The sequence below is a fragment of the Venustampulla echinocandica genome (assembly GCF_003357145.1).
Source record: "Venustampulla echinocandica strain BP 5553 chromosome Unknown scaffold_3, whole genome shotgun sequence".
NCBI classification, from domain to species: Eukaryota; Fungi; Ascomycota; class Leotiomycetes; order Helotiales; family Pleuroascaceae; genus Venustampulla; species Venustampulla echinocandica.
In genome coordinates this window covers 595,861-613,318 of record NW_022474208.1, presented here as the reverse complement: position 1 = coordinate 613,318, position 17,458 = coordinate 595,861, and the positions used below count along the sequence as shown (strand labels likewise).

Here is a 17,458-nt window from a genome sequence, read left to right as displayed (position 1 = left end):
CTTTATTTTTTGTTTTAATCAAATTCTATAGGCAATTCTGAATATATTGAGCTTCTTTTACCAAGGAAAACAAATCGTGTGATCTTTCTCGGCCTCGATTTGCAAGATGCTTTCGTGTATCGTATAATAGCGTTTTTTCGCTATACTTCCACTACACTACTTTTCTAAGTTCTGTCAGCAAAGATTTGAGAGAGGGCGTGAGGGCATATTCCCCTTGGAAAAGAGCTAGGGCCACGCTATGTTACAAGAAGAATCTACTTTAGGGGATCCTGTTTAGGCTCCCTAAGAGCCGACTTGGTCTCCCTAAATATAGTCGTCGTGTAGAGTTGACAACTTTCGTATAGCGGAACCGAATAATAAGTAAACTATGATTGGTTAATGGAAGAGAGAGCAGGAACGTGACTAAGCAACCTGAGCAGTGGAGGGTGAGGCGAGGGTGAGTAGCGCCTGAGTAGAGCGGCGATGCTAACTAACCGCGTTAGAAGCGAGGTCGAATCGGTTTCGGCGCAGATTACTTATGTAATCTACGACGACTGCGAAGTAAAGCCTTAGCTAACGTGCTATAAAGAAGGCCGGATTATTAGATTTGATATGTCTAGTACTCTGACATAGAAAAATTACGAGGCTACTCTATAGGAGCACTCTATATAGCATATAAATATGATATTATTTAACGTATCAAAGTTAGTACTCGGTTAACGGAATCCTTTAGGTAGTGATTCAAATAATTATTTAGCTTAATTTGTCGACTTTCCATATCATCGAATTGCTCCTCCACATTGCGGTTTATTTCCAAAAATAGAGACCTCAATGCTAACTGTTGCTTGAAGAAATTTAAAAAGAAAACATGCTTAAACAGCTTCCCTCATTGACTAACAGTTAATAAATTAGGGCATTATTAAGCTTTGGAATCGGGCATGTTAAGTCCGATCGAATTCCAATCCCGCGGCATAACGCCGGTTGTGCCCCCAAGGCAACATCCGGCCTTTGGACTATATATATGTGCCTATCTACCTACGTAGGTACTTATTCCACCCCTATTAGGAAACAAAACGGTCAGATATCCACTTCGCTCTTAAGTAGCAGGATCCTGCAATTATTACTATAGTACCTTCCACGTGACCACAATCAAGTTACATTATGCCTCCACCTCGCGGAACGCCCAATCCTCTTGAAGGTCCCGGTATATGATTCCAGTTTTCTTACATATCTTGTTATTTCAGACTTCCATCTAGTAACTCAGCTAATAATCCTCTCTTAAGGCGACTATGACATGACCCCCCACGTCCACAATGACACATACCCTGCGATCTCTCCCTTATCTACTTCAATCCCCTTGAACAAGGCTATCTTTATCGCCGGTGCCTCTCGAGGTCTCGGTCTCGCAATGGCCATTTCGTTCGCTCGTGCTGGTGCCTCCCATATCGCAATTGGAGCACGCTCATCCCTCTCAGCAGTAAAAGAGAGTCTCCTATTAGAAGCGTCTTCCGCCTCGCGCCCCACACCTAACATCCTCTGTCTAAAGCTAGATATCACGTCCCAATCCAGTGTTTCAGAAGCTGCCGCCGCTGTGGAGCGCGAATTCGGAAAACTAGACATCGTGATCGTCAATGCTGGGATCCTGGGTACACCAGCACTCATCGCAGATAGCGACCCCGAGGTGTGGTGGGATACGTGGAATGTGAATCTTCGCGGTTCTTACTTAGTTTCTAGGGCATTTTTGCCGCTGTTATTGAAGGGAGGGGACAAGACGATTATTGCCTTGAGTAGTGTTGGCGCCCATGTTGTCCGATCGCAGATGAGCGCGTATCAGATTACTAAACTAGCTGTGTTGAGGCTCATGGAGTTTGTGAGTGCCGAGTATGGGGAACAGGGAGTGGTGGCATTTTCTGTGCATCCGGGAAATATCCCTACGGATATTGTAGGAGGCATGGAGGGATTGAGCGAAGATTTGAAGCCGAGTAAGTGATCCCCCATCTCCGGTGGTGTATTGGTTTTGGGAAGAAGCTTGAATTGCTAATCAGTGTAATATAGTCTTTGTGGAGACGCCTGAATTGAGTGCTGATACAATTGTGTATCTGACAAGGGAAAAGCAGCAATGGCTCGGAGGACGGTATGTAAATTGTACATGGGACATGCCGGAGTTGATGGCGAAAAAGGATGAGATCGTAAACGGGGACAAGTTGAAAGTAAAGCTGGATTTTTAGACGAAGAAAGCATACGGGCTAAAACATCCAATCACTTTTCAACCTGTAGATATGTGGGCCACGCAATCGTAACTTTCAAGAAGTATAAATTTTGTCGAAAATCTGTTGCAACAAGAAGCAAAAGAAAGTGTGGTATGGATATAATAATCCACCCCTTCTTCGCCCTAAAACTTGACGAACGAAGAAGTTATGATGGTTTCTACTAGGAAAAGAGAAAATACCGATAAAATGCCTATAATAAATTGTGAAATAACTAGCACGTTGTTGCTTAAAGGAAATAAGTACTAATATTAGGCTGTACTGTGGGTTTATTGATTGGACATTTCACACTTACCCCAGGTATCTAGCTACGACATCGCGAGGCTGCGTCTGAAGCGGCCGCTAAATTGTTCCCCTATTCCTAAAATAAGCGAGCGTACTTAAGCGTTTGTTGTCCAGAGCATACTGAGTAATCAAGCTTTCACTGGAACAGAGATACTTATAGAAAAGGATCATTGCTCGATTGCCCATTATAGAAATGGAAATCATGAAGTCGAAAAGAGTCCAGAGAAAATCGCATTCTATCAACGCAGTGTCCTCGAAATATTTATGAAGTAGAATCGCTGTGATATCAGACGCGAATTCAAGAACAACTCTGTTATTTCTAGATGGTTTGAAGTTTTAGCACTACTAAAACGTGTCGTGCGAGGACATAGAGGGCAAAATGCGGTCTACCAAGCCTTTATTCAATCCTGGAGCTCACATACTTTCCAGCTCTACTACGCAAGTCCGAAGTACTTACAGTGGAGTAAAGTTATAAAGAGTCAGATTGCCACAGACATATAACTAATTGCCGAAGCCTAGAAAGCTGGCCAATGACATGCGTACCAACACCGGACGCCACGCTCTATGCACCATTGATTCCCATTACAGTGCCCTTCTGATGCTACCGTCGTCCTCTTCCAGATCCAGCACCACCCATTCCAGGCATGCCGCCCATCATCCCACCCATTTGCTTCATCATGGCCTGCATGTCCATGCCTCCAGGCATCCCTCCGGCCCCGGCCCCGCCTCCACCGAGCATTTTCATCAAGGATCCCATATCAGGCATACCACCACCACCCGCTCCACCAGCACCGCCCATGCTAGCGAGACGCTTCTGCATTGCAGCCATTTGCTGTTGCTTGTTTCCACCGCCCATTGCCCCCTGCGCCCTTTGGATATTCTTCATATTGCCGCCCATTTTCTTCGCCATACCAGCCATCATCTTATGTTGCGTGAGTAGATCCTCAACTTCACGAACGCTGGTACCACTACCACCAGCTATCCTTGTCATCCGTGTGGGTTGCTCAGTGAATATCTTGCCGTCGCTGTCCAATTCTTTCGCCGTCATGGAATCGCACATGTAGATCATGCGTTTAAGCTTAATGGAGCCCTCTTCATCGTCCATGCCCTGCATCATGCCACTCATTCCCGGAATCATGCCGGCCATTTTTGATAGCGGCCCCATTTTCATGATATTAGATAGTTGGTCTCTAAGATCGCGCACCGTAAAGACACCTTCGGCAATATGCTTCATAGTATCCTTTTGATCAAGTTTTAAGGACTGCACGTGCTCAACGAGCCCTTGAATGTCACCCATTCCGAGTAGCTTTTGGACAAATTTTTCAGGCGCGAATCTTTCCAAGTCAAGTATGTGTTCGCCAGTACCAATGAAGACTATAGGGGTTCCGGTAGCTGCAACTGCTGATATAGCTCCTCCTCCGCTTGCGTGTCCATCGGTCTTGGTAATAATAATAGCACCAAATGCAGCTGTATCGTAGAAGGCTTTGCTTTGAGCCTCAGCTTGTTGCCCAATACTAGCATCTAACACCATGATAGTTTGGTCCGGTTTGACAGCTGTCTGAATATCCACCATTTCTTGGAAGAGGGCATCCTCCTGTCGATGCCGTCCACTGGTATCCACAATGATAATCTCGAACTTCTCTTTCTTGAATTTCTCCACGCCTTCTTTCGCCACAACTGCTGGATCTGTCTGCGTAAGAGATCCATAATAGGGGATCTTCGCCTTCGTCGCATTCTGCTTCAACTGATCAAAAGCTCCCGCTCGAAACGTATCTGCGCAAACCAGACAGGCCTTGAAGCCCCTTGATTGATAGTGCCGTGCCAGCTTCGTACATGTAGTAGTTTTCCCCGCACCTTGTAAACCCACCATCATAATAACACTCGGTTTGCCCTTCTTGGGATTGAAAGGTTTGGTGTGGGGGTGCGGGTCTACAAGTTTAACCAACTCGTCGAAGACAGCCTTCTGAATCAGTCGCTTCTTGTTGACGTTAGGCGCTAGCTCTTTGAAGTTGACTGAGCTTTTGATGGACTTTCGTAGGACCCCGACGAGGCGTACGTTGACATCAGCTTCAAGGAGTGCTGAGCAGATCTCCTTAATCATACCGTCGAATGCCTGCAACCTGTTAAGATGACTGCCGCGCCTAAAGGAGCGTACGGGAAACCGACCTTTTCATCGAGATTACTCGACCTTGTCAGGTCGCTGACGGCCGCATTGATGCGGCGACCGAGATCTTGAAGAACCATGTTGTTGTGTCGTTATGCGAGCGTAGAATAACTAGAGAAAGAGTCGTTGTTCGTCCAACCTCAGTAAATGTGGGATAACCTTGAGGGGCCAACTAGGCGGGGTCTAGCCTCCGAAATAGTTCTTCCGGCTCCGAGATATCGAAATAATTAATTTCTTCGTCACACCCATCGAGCTATTGCACCACAACAACACAAATTCCGAAATCAGTTCCACGCAATGGCAGGCTCAGTTTCCAAAAAGCGCAAGGTCGAGGATGGAATGAAAGGCAGGACTCATAAACCGGTTAAGAGATTCAAAAAGCAAACCAATTACAATAGCGATTCCTCGGACGCAGAACCGACCGGCGATTTCCAGGCAGTAAATCTCCAAGATTCGGACGATGAAGGAACTCGAACGGTAGATCGGATTGTTCCAGATTTGTCAGATGCTGAGGATGAGCCTCCGCTGGACGACGAGCCTGCGCTGGACGAGGAGGCAGTTTCGGAAGTTACAGATGCGTCAAATTCAGACTCAGAAGGCGAAGAATCAGATACAAATTCCAACCCCAATTTAATACGAAAGCGCAAACGCAATGATCCAGAAGCATTCGCCACCTCGATGTCCAAGATCCTCAGCTCGAAACTATCTACAAGCAAACGCGCAGACCCTGTCCTCTCACGGAGTGTTACGGCTATTGAGGCTAGCAAGGAGATAACGGATCAGGCATTAGAAAAGAAGGCACGGCACAAGTTGAAGGAAGATAAGAGGGTTGCATTGGAGAAAGGAAGAGTCAAGGATGTTCTTGGTGCGAGTACGGCCTTTGATGCTGCCAATGGACATAACTTGGGAGTTGGGCAGCCCAGTGTTCAGGAGACGATGGAATTGGAGAAGAGGCTGAGGAAAACGGCTCAGAGAGGTGTGGTTAAGCTGTTCAATGCAGTGAGAGCGGCCCAAATTAAGGGAGAAGAAGCTGCTAGGGAGGCAAGGGTGAAGGGTTTGGTTGGGCAAGGGAGACGGGAGGAGAGGGTTAATGAAATGAGTAAGAAGGGGTTTCTAGACCTTATTGCAGGTGGCGGTGTTGAGGAAGCATGAAGAAGAGAAGGATAAAAAAATAGAAATTTCCCCATATGTCAGTGCTGTGATGTGACTCCTGCATTTGGTGTTGAGGCGACTTTGGTTCTATGGATACTTCGTAACTTGATTGAGATTATTCACCAACCGGAACGCCTTGTGCTATAATACAAGGACGGGCAGCAAATGAGATATTGGTACTCCACCTCGGGCTTGCATACCCAAATGTCATTAACCATGCAAAGCTCCCAGAATGTTGCGCCGTTCCAATGCTCTCCCAGTTAATGCTTCCATTATTCCTCCGTGACAGAAATAGGATACCAGAGCTACTTGAAGTTGCTGGCCTGCATGTTTCTTGTAGCATTTGGAAGCTTAACTCGAAGTCCATTCAGTTCAGGCGTCATAACAATCTGACACCCCAACCTTGAAGTCTCCGTCAACCCAAATGCGAGGTCCAACATATCATTCTCGTCGTCAGTCGCCTCTGGTATTTTGTCGTATAGCTCTTCATCTTCGACTATGACATGGCACGTTGAACAGGCGCAGGATCCTTCGCATGCACCTATTTTGCGCATTAGCTGCTATCCATTGGCTAAATAAATGGTGGACCATACCTTCCATCTCGATATCATGAGCTTGTGCAATGGTCAACAAATTATCCCCCTTGTTAACAGCAATTTTGTGCTCATCTCCGTCCTTGTCTATGAAGGTGATATATAACCTAATACCGTCAGCACATATCAATCAATGGGGGTCCCATTTTCCGTACTCTTCTCCAGGCTTTGGAGGGTCTAGGTGACCATGTTGGGCAACTGCGCTCGCAGAGAAAGCTCGGCGGGCTGGCAGTGCGAGTTCAATTTGTTTTGCGAATAGCTTCTGCGATTGAGGAATCCTCGGATGTACCGGCGACTGGCGGCTTGTCGACGACAGAGACCGGATAATAGCTGCTTTGGCAGGTTGGTTTCTAAGGTTGTTCAGAGCACCCTTCACAAGTCTCAGAGAGCCTTGCTTTGCAGGTCTCAGTGCAGACATCTTGACTGCAGTCGACCGTTTCCAACAAGTTGAATCGGGGCTAACATGCAAAGCTGATAGTGTACAGTAGTGGGAAGGAAGTGCAGAAAACAAGTCGCAAGAGATGCCAAATATATAATGGCGCTAGATCAGAGGGGTAATCACTCGGATACGGTGAATACTTCCATATCCATATCCAACAGCGGGGCACTCCAAATGTTGGACGTTGTTAATATGTTACTGTTGGTTGGGGCTTTCTAAAGATTATTTATCACCTATCGCGAAGCCCGAAATACGCGAGAAATATTTGACGATGCGATATGACATCAAATAGTTGCATGAACATCAACTCCAAGACAATTATCTTGCCATACAAATAGACAAGATGGCAACATCCAGAGATGGGACAAACCCTCTAAGACCGTACTACAGGCCTCCATCTATAGGCATTCCTCTCGACGCCCCAGCGACAAGCTCTGGAACTCACGGCCTAGGACCAAAGAATGGCAGCGCTGCGGCATACGCGTCGTCTGCGCGCGATATGTTCGACTACAGTGATTATTTGTCTGATTCCTCGCCGTCATCAATAGATGCGGTCAAGAGGACGCTGGACGATTGGCTATACAGGTATATCAGCATCTTGTTAGCCCAGCCCTTTGACGTTGCCAAAATGGTCTTGCAAGTAAGGAGTCAGACTGGTACGGATGGAACGATACCCAGATCAGTTACAGGCGACAGGCGGTCACAGAATCCGGGTTATAGGGATTCAATATATAGAGATGTATGTTGAATAATTACCGCCTGGAAACTCTGCTAATAAGATTTGCAGTACATTTCTGACGACTCTGATGGCGACGAACAATCATATTTCACCTCATCTTCTCCTTCGTCCCTATCCCACTCCCCTTCTAGATCACGAAGACATAATCCGGTAGGCCGGGACTATTCCCCTTCTCCCGAAAGGCGCGCCGCCCCTGGGTACCAGCTCTCGCTCAAGAAGGCGGACTCGATATTAGAAGTTATATCCCAAGAATGGACCAAAGAAGGGGCAAGAGGGGTATGGAAGGCATCGAACACCACATTTTTGTATAGTTTGTTGCTTCACACGATGGAGCAGTGGTCAAGGGGCCTATTCTCAGCAATTTTCAACATGCCAGAGGCAGCGGTTGCTGGATTAACTGGCTCGGCCGACCTAGCAGATTCTCCATATCCATGGGCTTCATTGGGCGTGGCAGTTGCCGCTGCTGTAACCACTGGACTTATCCTCGCACCCCTCGACCTTGTCCGCACCAAGTCAGTAGCCTCCCTACTTCCCTTCGCTCTCGTCGCGACTAATCTTAGCAGGCTCATCCTCACTCCAACATCGTCGCCCAAACGCTCTCTTGCACAAAACCTCCGCTCCCTCCCCTCCTATTTCTGTTCCTCGACCTTAATGATACCCACCATGTTACACAGCCTTATCACACCCACCATCAACCATTCCACGCCTCTCCTCCTCCGCTCCCACCTTGCAATCGATCCTGTCCTAACACCCACTGCTTATAGCATCGCAAACTTACTTTCCCGCACCGTTGAGCTTTTCCTGAAGCTCCCCCTCGAAACTGTCCTCCGTCGAGGCCAAATATCAGTTTTGATGTCGCCCTCATATTGCTTGGAGATTGGAAAACAGCTAGAAACGACTGTTGAGCCGGGTCCCTACAGTGGCGTGCTTGGCACTATGTGGTCAATTGTCAAGGAGGAGGGAGGGCCATCAGGCCAGGAAAAGGACGTTGGGATAGCTGGTATAAGGAGCTTGAAAAAAGGAAAGAAAGCAGAAAAGAAAGGGCAGGGAGTCGAAGGACTTTGGAGGGGGTGGAGAGTAGGCATGTGGGGATTGGTGGGAATGTGGGGAGCTAGAGCGATGGGAGGATCGGGGAGCAGCGCGGGAGAGTTTTGATACCCGAAGGACCACGATGTTACTAGTACACGGCGTTGCAACCTGGGACAGTTTGCTAATCTACAGGCTTGGGTAATTGGGAGTCCAGGGATGAATTATGACGATCCTCTACTCTGTTTTATTATTATATGTATATAATGGTTATCACGTGTATTCATATATGGGCAGCGAGTGCCAAACACTGTTCAATACATAGAAAGTCACCTATACTCCCTTAAGGGACACGTCAAGCGTCGAAGGAGCGGAGAGAAGAAGAATGGGTTGATACGTAAGTGAGGAACAAATAAAATGTGTCTCCCGCTCATAATTTGCTGCTAACAGTGGTCATGCCAACAAGCACACAAGATACAGTTTGACCCCGTATCTAAAAGTCCGACATGTTTAGTTTCCCCATTCATGTCCATGAAACTGTCCGATTTATCAATGCAAGTGCTTGGCGCAGTGGTGTCCATGTACCCCCTAGTTCCTTTCTTTCAGTTTATGAGGATTCTATTGCGGTCGCTTTTCCAGGCCATCAAGGGTGGGCTGCCGCCGCGTGTCCCGTCGTCCATTTGGAACCCAGCCTATTCCTCTCTTTGTATAGTGGAAGCTGCTTAGTGGATTCAGGCCGAAGCAAGATTAATTTCTACTTCTATATGCCTACGTTTTAGGAAGAAAAACTGGGGAGCTTCCATTGAGGATCTACCCGCTGGCATGGACTCACCATCCTCATTCCATACCTGTCTTTGTCCTTCACAAATCTTACCGCATGCGAAGAGCGAGGGGTCGCCTCAATGAGGTTATTTCCGTGTAGCAGTGCATCCGTAAATGCCTCGCTACCAAAAGTCTTTCTTATGTTTTCCGTTTGCGGCTCCGGGTATGTTCTGTCGATAGAGGAGATAAAGTGACAAAGACGATGGTCAGAGTTACAAAATAACCGCTGGGAACCTCCTGGGTTTCATATTTTCAATTTCTGCGGTCTATTTCTTAACCCAAAAAATCTTAAGAGAACACTGCCAATTTCCTAGTCGTAATCGCCACTGGAAATCAGATAAGATGGCTCAGACCAGGGCAAAGAAAGCCGCAGCAGTAAATTTCCCAGCGAAACCGAAGCCGGCAACAGGGCCAGCAGCGAAGCCAACAACAAACCCTACAACAAAACCAACAACAAAACCAACACCAAAGTCAACACCAAAGCCAACACCGAAGCCAACACCAAAGCCAACAACAAAGCCAGCAGCAAAGTCAGTAGCAAAACCGAGGCCAACACCGAAGCCGAAGCTAGCAACAAGGCCAGCAACATCGGGCAATTTAACGGAGGGGCCGCTGTCTGGATTTCCTCCTGATTCGAATGATGATGCACCTAAACTTAAGGATCACAAGGTTATTCTGATAATGGACTCGGCGGTCAAGGGATACAATTCTAATCGCAGAGAGTATTTACTTTTGCCCCTCTGGGAGAAGGCTTACAGCGTCGATCAAAGTTGGTATGGAATTAGTGGTCTCGTGAATGCATATCTTGGGGCTCTCATAAATGCCTTCTTAAAAGATTCCCCAGGTGACGATGGCCCAACCGGAGAGACGGTTTGCCAGTTTGACATGCTCGGGTTTGAACCAAGAACCTGTTATAAGGATGCCCCTCGCGATTATGTGGCTGCAATCTCAGAGATGATAAGTCATGGTTATCAGGAATTGAACTTTTACATCCGCCCAGTAGAGCCTGGTAGCTTCAGGTGTGGTTGCATTGCGGAACACAAGGCCCATATTATTAAACATCCACGCAACGACGAAAATACGGATGTTGAGCGAACAAGCAAACGACGAAGGAACAATGAGAATGGTACGCTTTACTTAAGTAAATTGGCGCCAGAGGTGGTGCCAGGGTGTCGTTTTAACTATAACGAAGATGTTGAACCCGGGCCACAGGATCTTGACGGGAGTGATGAAGGCCCCGAAGGGATGGAGCTGGGTGACGAATATTCTGAGGGGCAGAAGCTGGGAGACGAATCCTCTGACGGGGGAGATCCGAGCGATGATAGCTCCAAGGGGGAGGACCCGTATGATATGAGCTCTGAGGCGGCGGATGACATTTATTCCAAACCGCTGGCCGAAGGAAGAGACGAGCAAGCGGCCACAAGCGAAAGGCAACACGTCTGGAAACAGTATTTAATCCCTATACCCCAGGATACTTCTAGAATACTGACCAAGTTCGTAGGTTTCACGAGATTCATAATTGCAAGGATATTGAACAATTTGACGAAGAAGTAGTAAGTGTATTTTTATCGGTATAATGATCGATTATAAGGACCACTACTTCTTTCATTACTAAGACATTGCTATGCTGGTATTTCTAAAACACTGCTTACTTGCTTTTTGACAGTGGGAAAATTGTTGCGCTTTTTTTGGAGTCGATACTAGCAAAACAGACTGGGAACCACCCACCATGTTCACATTACCAGGCCTCAAGGTGGCTTTGCTACCTCATCAAGCTTATGCAGTCTATTGGATGCTAAAATCCGAGGTATCTATAGCTGGCGGGGGCTTCCTTTGCGACGAGGATGGAATAGGAAGAGAAGAAGAGATTTTAGCTGTATTTGCCGCAAGCCGGGTTTTAGCAAAAGCCTCTCAGATAATGGAGGAGGAGAGGGGCCTCATAGGCCATAAATTTCATCTGCCCCCGTCCAGTGTCCATAAACAGGGAAGCGGAGCTCGGTGCCCAAGTGAGGAGGCCGGGACACCACGGTTCCCTATTGCTTGTCCTTGTGTCGAGGCTGGTCCTTCTGCTACTCTCATGTCGCCCAAACGGTTTAGACCGACGCTGCTCGTAACGCCTGATGGGCAGATCCAAGAGTGGACTTTAGCCATCAAACGTATCCTCGAATTTAGACCAGAACCAATTAGCTGCGCAATTCACATAGATGAACTGCCTTTGAAGCTTTCTGTCCTCCAGGAAGATAATTCAGATATAGACGAGGAAGTCCTGGATATGCTTGCCATGCAAGCTACCACGAAGGAGAGACTGCCAGATGACGAAAGCCTACTAGATAGGGAAAGACTTCTTGTCTTGACCTCCGAGGAAGAGTGGAAACGCAGCATGCCAAATGTTGAGCAAGCCTATAAAGCTGCAAATAAGGGAAAAGAGCTTGTGACCGAGTGGGGACGCGTGATTAAAGATGAGTGCTATACAGATATGGAGGCAAACTCGCGCACTGCGGAGACGCTGGCTCAACTTGGCGGAAAGCCATGGTTATGGGCACTTTCAGACGCTCCTTGTGAAGAACGGCCGGCAAATCTGGCTGTATACGTCGATTATTTGGCAAGCAATGCATCGGGAAGCTGGAGTGATAATCACAGGCTCCAATGGGCGGAAAGGCTCAAGGAGGTAGATTCGCATTACCTGCTTTTGTTAAAATGGGGGGAGCCGGTATTTGGTATTGGCGTCTGGCAATTTGCCACACAGTTCGGATACGTGTTGACGGGCCTGATGATACGGCGCACTGCCTTGACGGAATGGTTTGGAGAGCGACTCCATCCGCCAACGAAAAGTGTTATGATTACATCTGGCCAATTCAACCCATCGCAAACAGGGGTTGACAAAAGCGTAACGAAACTCCGAAGGAACGCCCAGTGGATTCTACGAAAGTCCATAAAGCGCCAAATAGCTCCCTCGAAAGACGATGTGTATCGTACTGGTAGGATGACTCAAGTGGCCAGTGGGTTTATGACATGGTTCCAGCTTATGCGCGTTTTCCGGATGACAGCAACAGTACCAGGCCTGGCTCGACTTGCCGTTGAGGACAATATGCTGCTGTCGACAGCTGAGTTGGAAGAGAGCAAGTGGTGGGAACCGATGGGTAGTTCCCCCTATGAAAATAATCTGGATGAGCTGGGCGCAAGTAGCGGAGCGTTCCGGCAACTGCTCCAACACCTAGGAAGCGGAGTGCTAAACAAAGGAAAGGCCATTGTAGTGTCAGAATTTCCAGTCATAGCACACATTACCCACTTAGTAAGTCAAAGCCTCCCTCTCTGTGATATGGGCCGTCCAAATCTTTACTTACGGTGGAACAGTGGCTAAATAAAAATGGTTACAAATCATTAATATTGCATAAATATGACATGAACAATGCGAAGCTACTTCGAGCATTCGAGAACAATTATAACGGTGGTCACGTTTCGGCTTTGCACAGGGCAGCGCAAGACGCACAGGTTCTTGTCACCACATACCCATTATTGCCAAAGTGTTCTCCTATCTACAAGACAGGACTGTTGATCAGCATGGAGCTTCCCTGGGACATCGAAGATGAGAGATCCATAAAAGATCACCTCAGTAGACCTAAACAAGGAACAGCTTTTAAATGCAATATCACTACTGGAGACAGAACAGAAACGAATGTAAAGAAACACCACTTCGGAAAATTGCGCTTTCGCGATTTAAGTTTCAGGGAAGATAACGATCCGGAGGATTTTGGAAGCCGAAAGCCACCCCGGATTTTCGAGATTTTCAGACACGCTGCCGAACATCCTGAAAGGATGCCGGCTGTGCTAGAAGAGCGACCACCTGGAGGTACCGGTATCTCTGATATCTTCAAAATGTTCTTCGAGGACTACTAAGCTACGGCCGGTGAATGAAAATTCCGCTTCTAGAGTAGAATGATTGCAATCCCATCGTTTAAAGCGCCCACCAAATGTGTCGTTAGAACATTGCAGTTGATTATTATGGGTGCAAATTTGGAAAAAGCCATACTCGATCGTGGAAATTCGACGTGCTAGGGACGGAGACGGATATAAGCAAAAGGAAAAGGGAACAAGGAGGTAGCATTTATTTTAATTCGTAGTTCATTGCACACGCCCCCCAAGCAGCGGGAACATCCAGAAACATCCAGAAAGCCTACACATCAGGTCAAGAAGCTTATGGAGGGGGCGAATAATATTTTAAGGGGAATAGATAAAGTCCTGGAGGAACAAGTAAAACTGCAATCCATTCATTAGCAAACCAGTCCTTGACTGCTCTCGAATTCTAAATATATAGTATTAGATTGAGACTGTTAATTATAGCTATGGATCGTTATCACATTTAGCGCCTTGCCAAGCGTGAAGAAATGTTAAATGACTGCGTTGGCGGAGTTGGTAATAGTTTCGTTTTTCATTTCTGAAGTAGACAGGCGGTCTGGGAATGATAGCGGGCATACACTCGTTGGTACCCGGCCATGCCTACATACCGCTATAGGTTTGGCGTTGGCGGGAGTAACACTAAATGTATCCTTCATCGGAAGAGAAAGTTTCTTATTCTAGGGTCATAACACTTGTATGTGACCAACTAGCATGACTGGTACTACAAAGTCAGACGATGCAGAACTTGGCAATTTGGATTATCTGATTATATATCCGTTTCGTCCTTGTTGGAATCCCACAAACTGGTAGCGCAAGACACCCAATAATATAAATTACAGAAGGAAAACAATACAATACCGGTCCGGCTTGTTACTCGTACTTGAATAGCAATGCCCGATAGGTGAGAGGTATCCAAAAATTTAAGTGGCGAATAGTGGCTAGACAGTGATTATGGCGCTAGTATGAAAACCCCACAAAGGCCTCTGAAAGAGATAAGTGATCACAAGGATCTAACGACTGGGAATAAACCTTTCCTAGTAGTAGTTCGTCTTCCATTATCCTGGGTATTGTAAAAATGATATTAAAACGCCGGGGTCCTTCGTGATCCGTCCCTATGCTTCAGGGTAATACATGAACCACGATAACTCCATCGCCGTTGTTGAGACCAATCAAGCTGTTGCTTTCTTCTTCTTTATCATGTTGGCGCCCAAAACGTTGACAGAAGGAGTTGGTACATCAACTGTTGGGACCAGAGGAGCATTTCTCGAGTCTTCTGGTCCACCTTTCCTCTTCTTTCTGACTAGTCCAACACTTAGGGTATTAACTCCCGCGGCACTGCTCTTGTCCTGGATTTCTAGGGACTGTGCTCCGGTGACCGTCTGGCCCCACGCATCGGTCGAATTTCCTGAAGCAGCAACCTCGTTAATCCACCGACTTGAGCTAGATGCGGCCAGGTCCAAGTTCGCAAAATCTAGGCGGAGGAGTAGCTCAGTGATACGTTTGTAGTCTGATTCATCCATTATGATCTGACCTCTGCCTTGAGCAGGCCAGCTATAGTATGGCGTAGATTCAGATCTATCTACAAAAGAGTTTGTGTTCTGGGTTTTGGCCCTTGGTTCTCTTGGGATAATGGTGCCAGTAAGCTTCTTTCTTTTAGAAGGGCCACGAGACCTGGAAGACGTAGCAGATTGCTGGCTAGGGGGAGGAGATCCGTATGATTCTGATTTAACAGATGGGCTCGTTTGTTTAGTCTGGCTTGGTGCCGTGAAGGATGTTGATGGTGTTATTGGGAACGTCGGATCATTTGGTCTCCCTATCTTGCTGCCATTATCATATGTTTCTGCAGGCTGGCCTTCGATAGAAATCTCTGCAGGTTTGCGCTGAGATTTTGGCGCCAATACTATCCAGATAAATCCCACTAACCTCCCAGCAGAGCACTCCTGTCGGAAGGCCATCATATCCCAAAATTGCTCGACTGTTTTCACACTTCTCCATTGGCCGCTCGAGCTATCCTGTCCCTTTGTAACCTCGTCGTCGAGCTCATCTAAAAACCTTGCCTTTGGATCATCGGGAAAATGTGGTATCAAACACCGCGGAGGTGCATCATTGGGGTGTCTTGACACGACGCGAAGTGGATGACCAATTGTCCAGGGCGAAGATTCACCTGATGCTCTCTTGGGAATAAACGACATGGTTTCGCGGGCATCAAGGCCGGGAATAATCAGATACCCCTTCACGGTATCCCATTGTGAGGATATTGGCAAAGGGGGGCTCCGCGATTCCTGGATTAATGGATCTAGCACCCTACACCACCACCGAACCAATCCACGGTCGTCCAAGACATGTTTCCCACTGTATTCAACACTCCCTGGAAACAGATATTGGTCTTGGGCTCGGGCGAAGAGAGATACAACGCTGCGGATGTTGGGACGTTCACGATGCTCAACAAGATACTGTAAAAAGGCTGCGGTGATATTCTTTAGCGGCGACGGAGTCCCTTTTGGTAACTCCAATAGATGTAGGTATCCAGTGGAGTCCGCTTTGGAAACGAAGAATGTTGTATCGTATGCGGTCGAATAAACCAGAGTCTCTATGGCGTAAACCAAAACCTCTGTAGATTCAGGTCCATTGGCTGTAACTGGAGTCTGGATTGACACGGAGAGAAAGTGGCTTTCGCAGTATGTCCGATCAGGGCGCGCTCCTGGAGGGGCCGAATAGATTGCAGCAGTTCGGGTTGGAGGTGTCGAGAGGTGATATATTTTGAAGCTGACATCCTTAGGAAGTAGCGGAGCAAGACATTGCATTAGTACTGGGGATGCAATCGCAACTGATGCTGGGGAATTAATTCTTTCATGGCCAGCCATATTCAATTCCCTGAAGTATATGAGGTGATGTTGGGATTGGCGTTGAGTGAGTGATGCACGACCAGGGACGCGTTCGGGAGCTCGCCAGAAACGGTCTAGCGGCCTTGATGCTCTGAAATAAATTCGAGGAGGAGGTTCATCAACAACGGAATTGAGCCATGTATATTTAGTCAACCCAGACGACACACTACGAAACCCGGATACTATGGCTTCTAGAACAACTGCCCGGCCGCTCCAGAGCATATTAAGGCGTGCGCGGCCCAGCTGCGAATGCGCCAGCGTGCAATCAACCCGAAGACAATGTATACGACAAATCTCAGCAACGACCACTAAACCAGGCGCCAAGTGGGAGACGGAGCCAGATGAGAGGCCGCGATGGTCATATACGCCAGAGGAGATGAAGGCCCCCTATCCCTGGAAACCAAAAGATCCTGAGCGGCAGTTCGAATGCAACAGCGACCCGAAACGATTAGACAAATTCTACAACAACTTTCTAGGCCCCGGAGGGGATCAGGTTCTCACGGATGAGGTCAAATGGCTTGCAATTACCCACAAAAGCTTTGATCAAGGGCGGAGAGGTTTCAATGATCGTCTGGCGTTTTTTGGTATGATGCTCCGTTGAAGAAGGAAGTGTCATTGGCACATGCTGAGCAAGATTTACAGGTCGGCGGATTTTGAATTTGCAGACAAATATAGCATTGACTCGGTCAGGCATGGCCACGAAGATGCAATCACGCCCGGCTCCTAATGACAACCGCGAACCGTTTACACACCCTAAGTTAGAAGGATTGGCGAACTTGTCTGATATGCCGCTTGGAAAAGTCTTGACGAAGGAAAGACTTGCAACATTGGCCACAGCAGCTGGCATGCGGGAGATCATGAGGTGGCAACCAAGAAACGTAGGACAATGTGCAATGATGAATACGGGCAATGCTGACAACTTTCTAGCCCGATAGACTCGCTACATCGGGAGTCGACGTGGTTCTTAATACTGGGATTTATGCGATTATTGGAGCTATTGCGTTGCAGAAGGGCGGAGCTTATGCAAACGATGTTGTGAGGGAGAAGATTTTGAAGCCTCTGGGAATCTCATAGCGGGTATGCGGCGTGGTGGATGTGGTGTAGGATATTGTACAATATGGGAAACCCTTCACGAGGTGTGAGAATAGAGGCACATTCTGATCAACCACAAACCTGCCAGCTACATGTAGCGAACTACATTACAATGGCG

At 47.4% G+C, this 17,458-nt stretch overlaps 8 protein-coding genes across 8 annotated transcripts; 5 read left to right on the top strand and 3 right to left on the bottom strand.

The window, feature by feature from the left end:
• Positions 1 to 1,140: 1,140 nt before the first annotated feature.
• BP5553_05829 (putative short-chain type dehydrogenase) lies at positions 1,141 to 2,207 on the top strand (the record flags this gene model as incomplete). The annotated part of the gene is made up of 3 exons (XM_032014452.1): positions 1,141 to 1,183; positions 1,263 to 1,961; positions 2,035 to 2,207. The coding sequence occupies 3 exons, from the start codon at positions 1,141 to 1,143 to the stop codon at positions 2,205 to 2,207; spliced, it is 915 nt and encodes a 304-aa protein (XP_031869133.1).
• A 925-nt stretch (positions 2,208 to 3,132) lies between these two features.
• BP5553_05828 (putative signal recognition particle subunit SRP54) lies at positions 3,133 to 4,775 on the bottom strand (the record flags this gene model as incomplete). Its single annotated transcript, XM_032014451.1, has 2 exons — positions 3,133 to 4,644; positions 4,698 to 4,775. 2 exons carry the CDS (start codon positions 4,773 to 4,775, stop codon positions 3,133 to 3,135), a joined length of 1,590 nt encoding a protein of 529 aa, XP_031869132.1.
• A 217-nt stretch (positions 4,776 to 4,992) lies between these two features.
• Positions 4,993 to 5,847, top strand: BP5553_05827 (Uncharacterized protein; the record flags this gene model as incomplete). Its single annotated transcript, XM_032014450.1, has 1 exon — positions 4,993 to 5,847. The coding sequence occupies one exon, from the start codon at positions 4,993 to 4,995 to the stop codon at positions 5,845 to 5,847; it is 855 nt and encodes a 284-aa protein (XP_031869131.1).
• Positions 5,848 to 6,152: 305 nt separating this feature from the next.
• Positions 6,153 to 6,858, bottom strand: BP5553_05826 (uncharacterized protein; the record flags this gene model as incomplete). Its single annotated transcript, XM_032014449.1, has 3 exons — positions 6,153 to 6,388; positions 6,441 to 6,547; positions 6,596 to 6,858. The coding sequence occupies 3 exons, from the start codon at positions 6,856 to 6,858 to the stop codon at positions 6,153 to 6,155; spliced, it is 606 nt and encodes a 201-aa protein (XP_031869130.1).
• A 364-nt stretch (positions 6,859 to 7,222) lies between these two features.
• Positions 7,223 to 8,773, top strand: BP5553_05825 (Mitochondrial carrier; the record flags this gene model as incomplete). Its single annotated transcript, XM_032014448.1, has 2 exons — positions 7,223 to 7,618; positions 7,667 to 8,773. 2 exons carry the CDS (start codon positions 7,223 to 7,225, stop codon positions 8,771 to 8,773), a joined length of 1,503 nt encoding a protein of 500 aa, XP_031869129.1.
• Positions 8,774 to 9,808: 1,035 nt separating this feature from the next.
• Positions 9,809 to 13,363, top strand: BP5553_05824 (uncharacterized protein; the record flags this gene model as incomplete). Its single annotated transcript, XM_032014447.1, has 4 exons — positions 9,809 to 10,914; positions 10,968 to 11,019; positions 11,133 to 12,758; positions 12,821 to 13,363. The coding sequence occupies 4 exons, from the start codon at positions 9,809 to 9,811 to the stop codon at positions 13,361 to 13,363; spliced, it is 3,327 nt and encodes a 1,108-aa protein (XP_031869128.1).
• Positions 13,364 to 14,532: 1,169 nt separating this feature from the next.
• Positions 14,533 to 16,227, bottom strand: BP5553_05823 (uncharacterized protein; the record flags this gene model as incomplete). The annotated part of the gene is made up of 1 exon (XM_032014446.1): positions 14,533 to 16,227. One exon carries the CDS (start codon positions 16,225 to 16,227, stop codon positions 14,533 to 14,535), a length of 1,695 nt encoding a protein of 564 aa, XP_031869127.1.
• Positions 16,228 to 16,432: 205 nt separating this feature from the next.
• On the top strand, positions 16,433 to 17,322 carry BP5553_05822 (RNase III protein; the record flags this gene model as incomplete). The annotated part of the gene is made up of 3 exons (XM_032014445.1): positions 16,433 to 16,832; positions 16,891 to 17,126; positions 17,176 to 17,322. The coding sequence occupies 3 exons, from the start codon at positions 16,433 to 16,435 to the stop codon at positions 17,320 to 17,322; spliced, it is 783 nt and encodes a 260-aa protein (XP_031869126.1).
• Between the last annotated feature and the right edge of the window lie 136 nt (positions 17,323 to 17,458).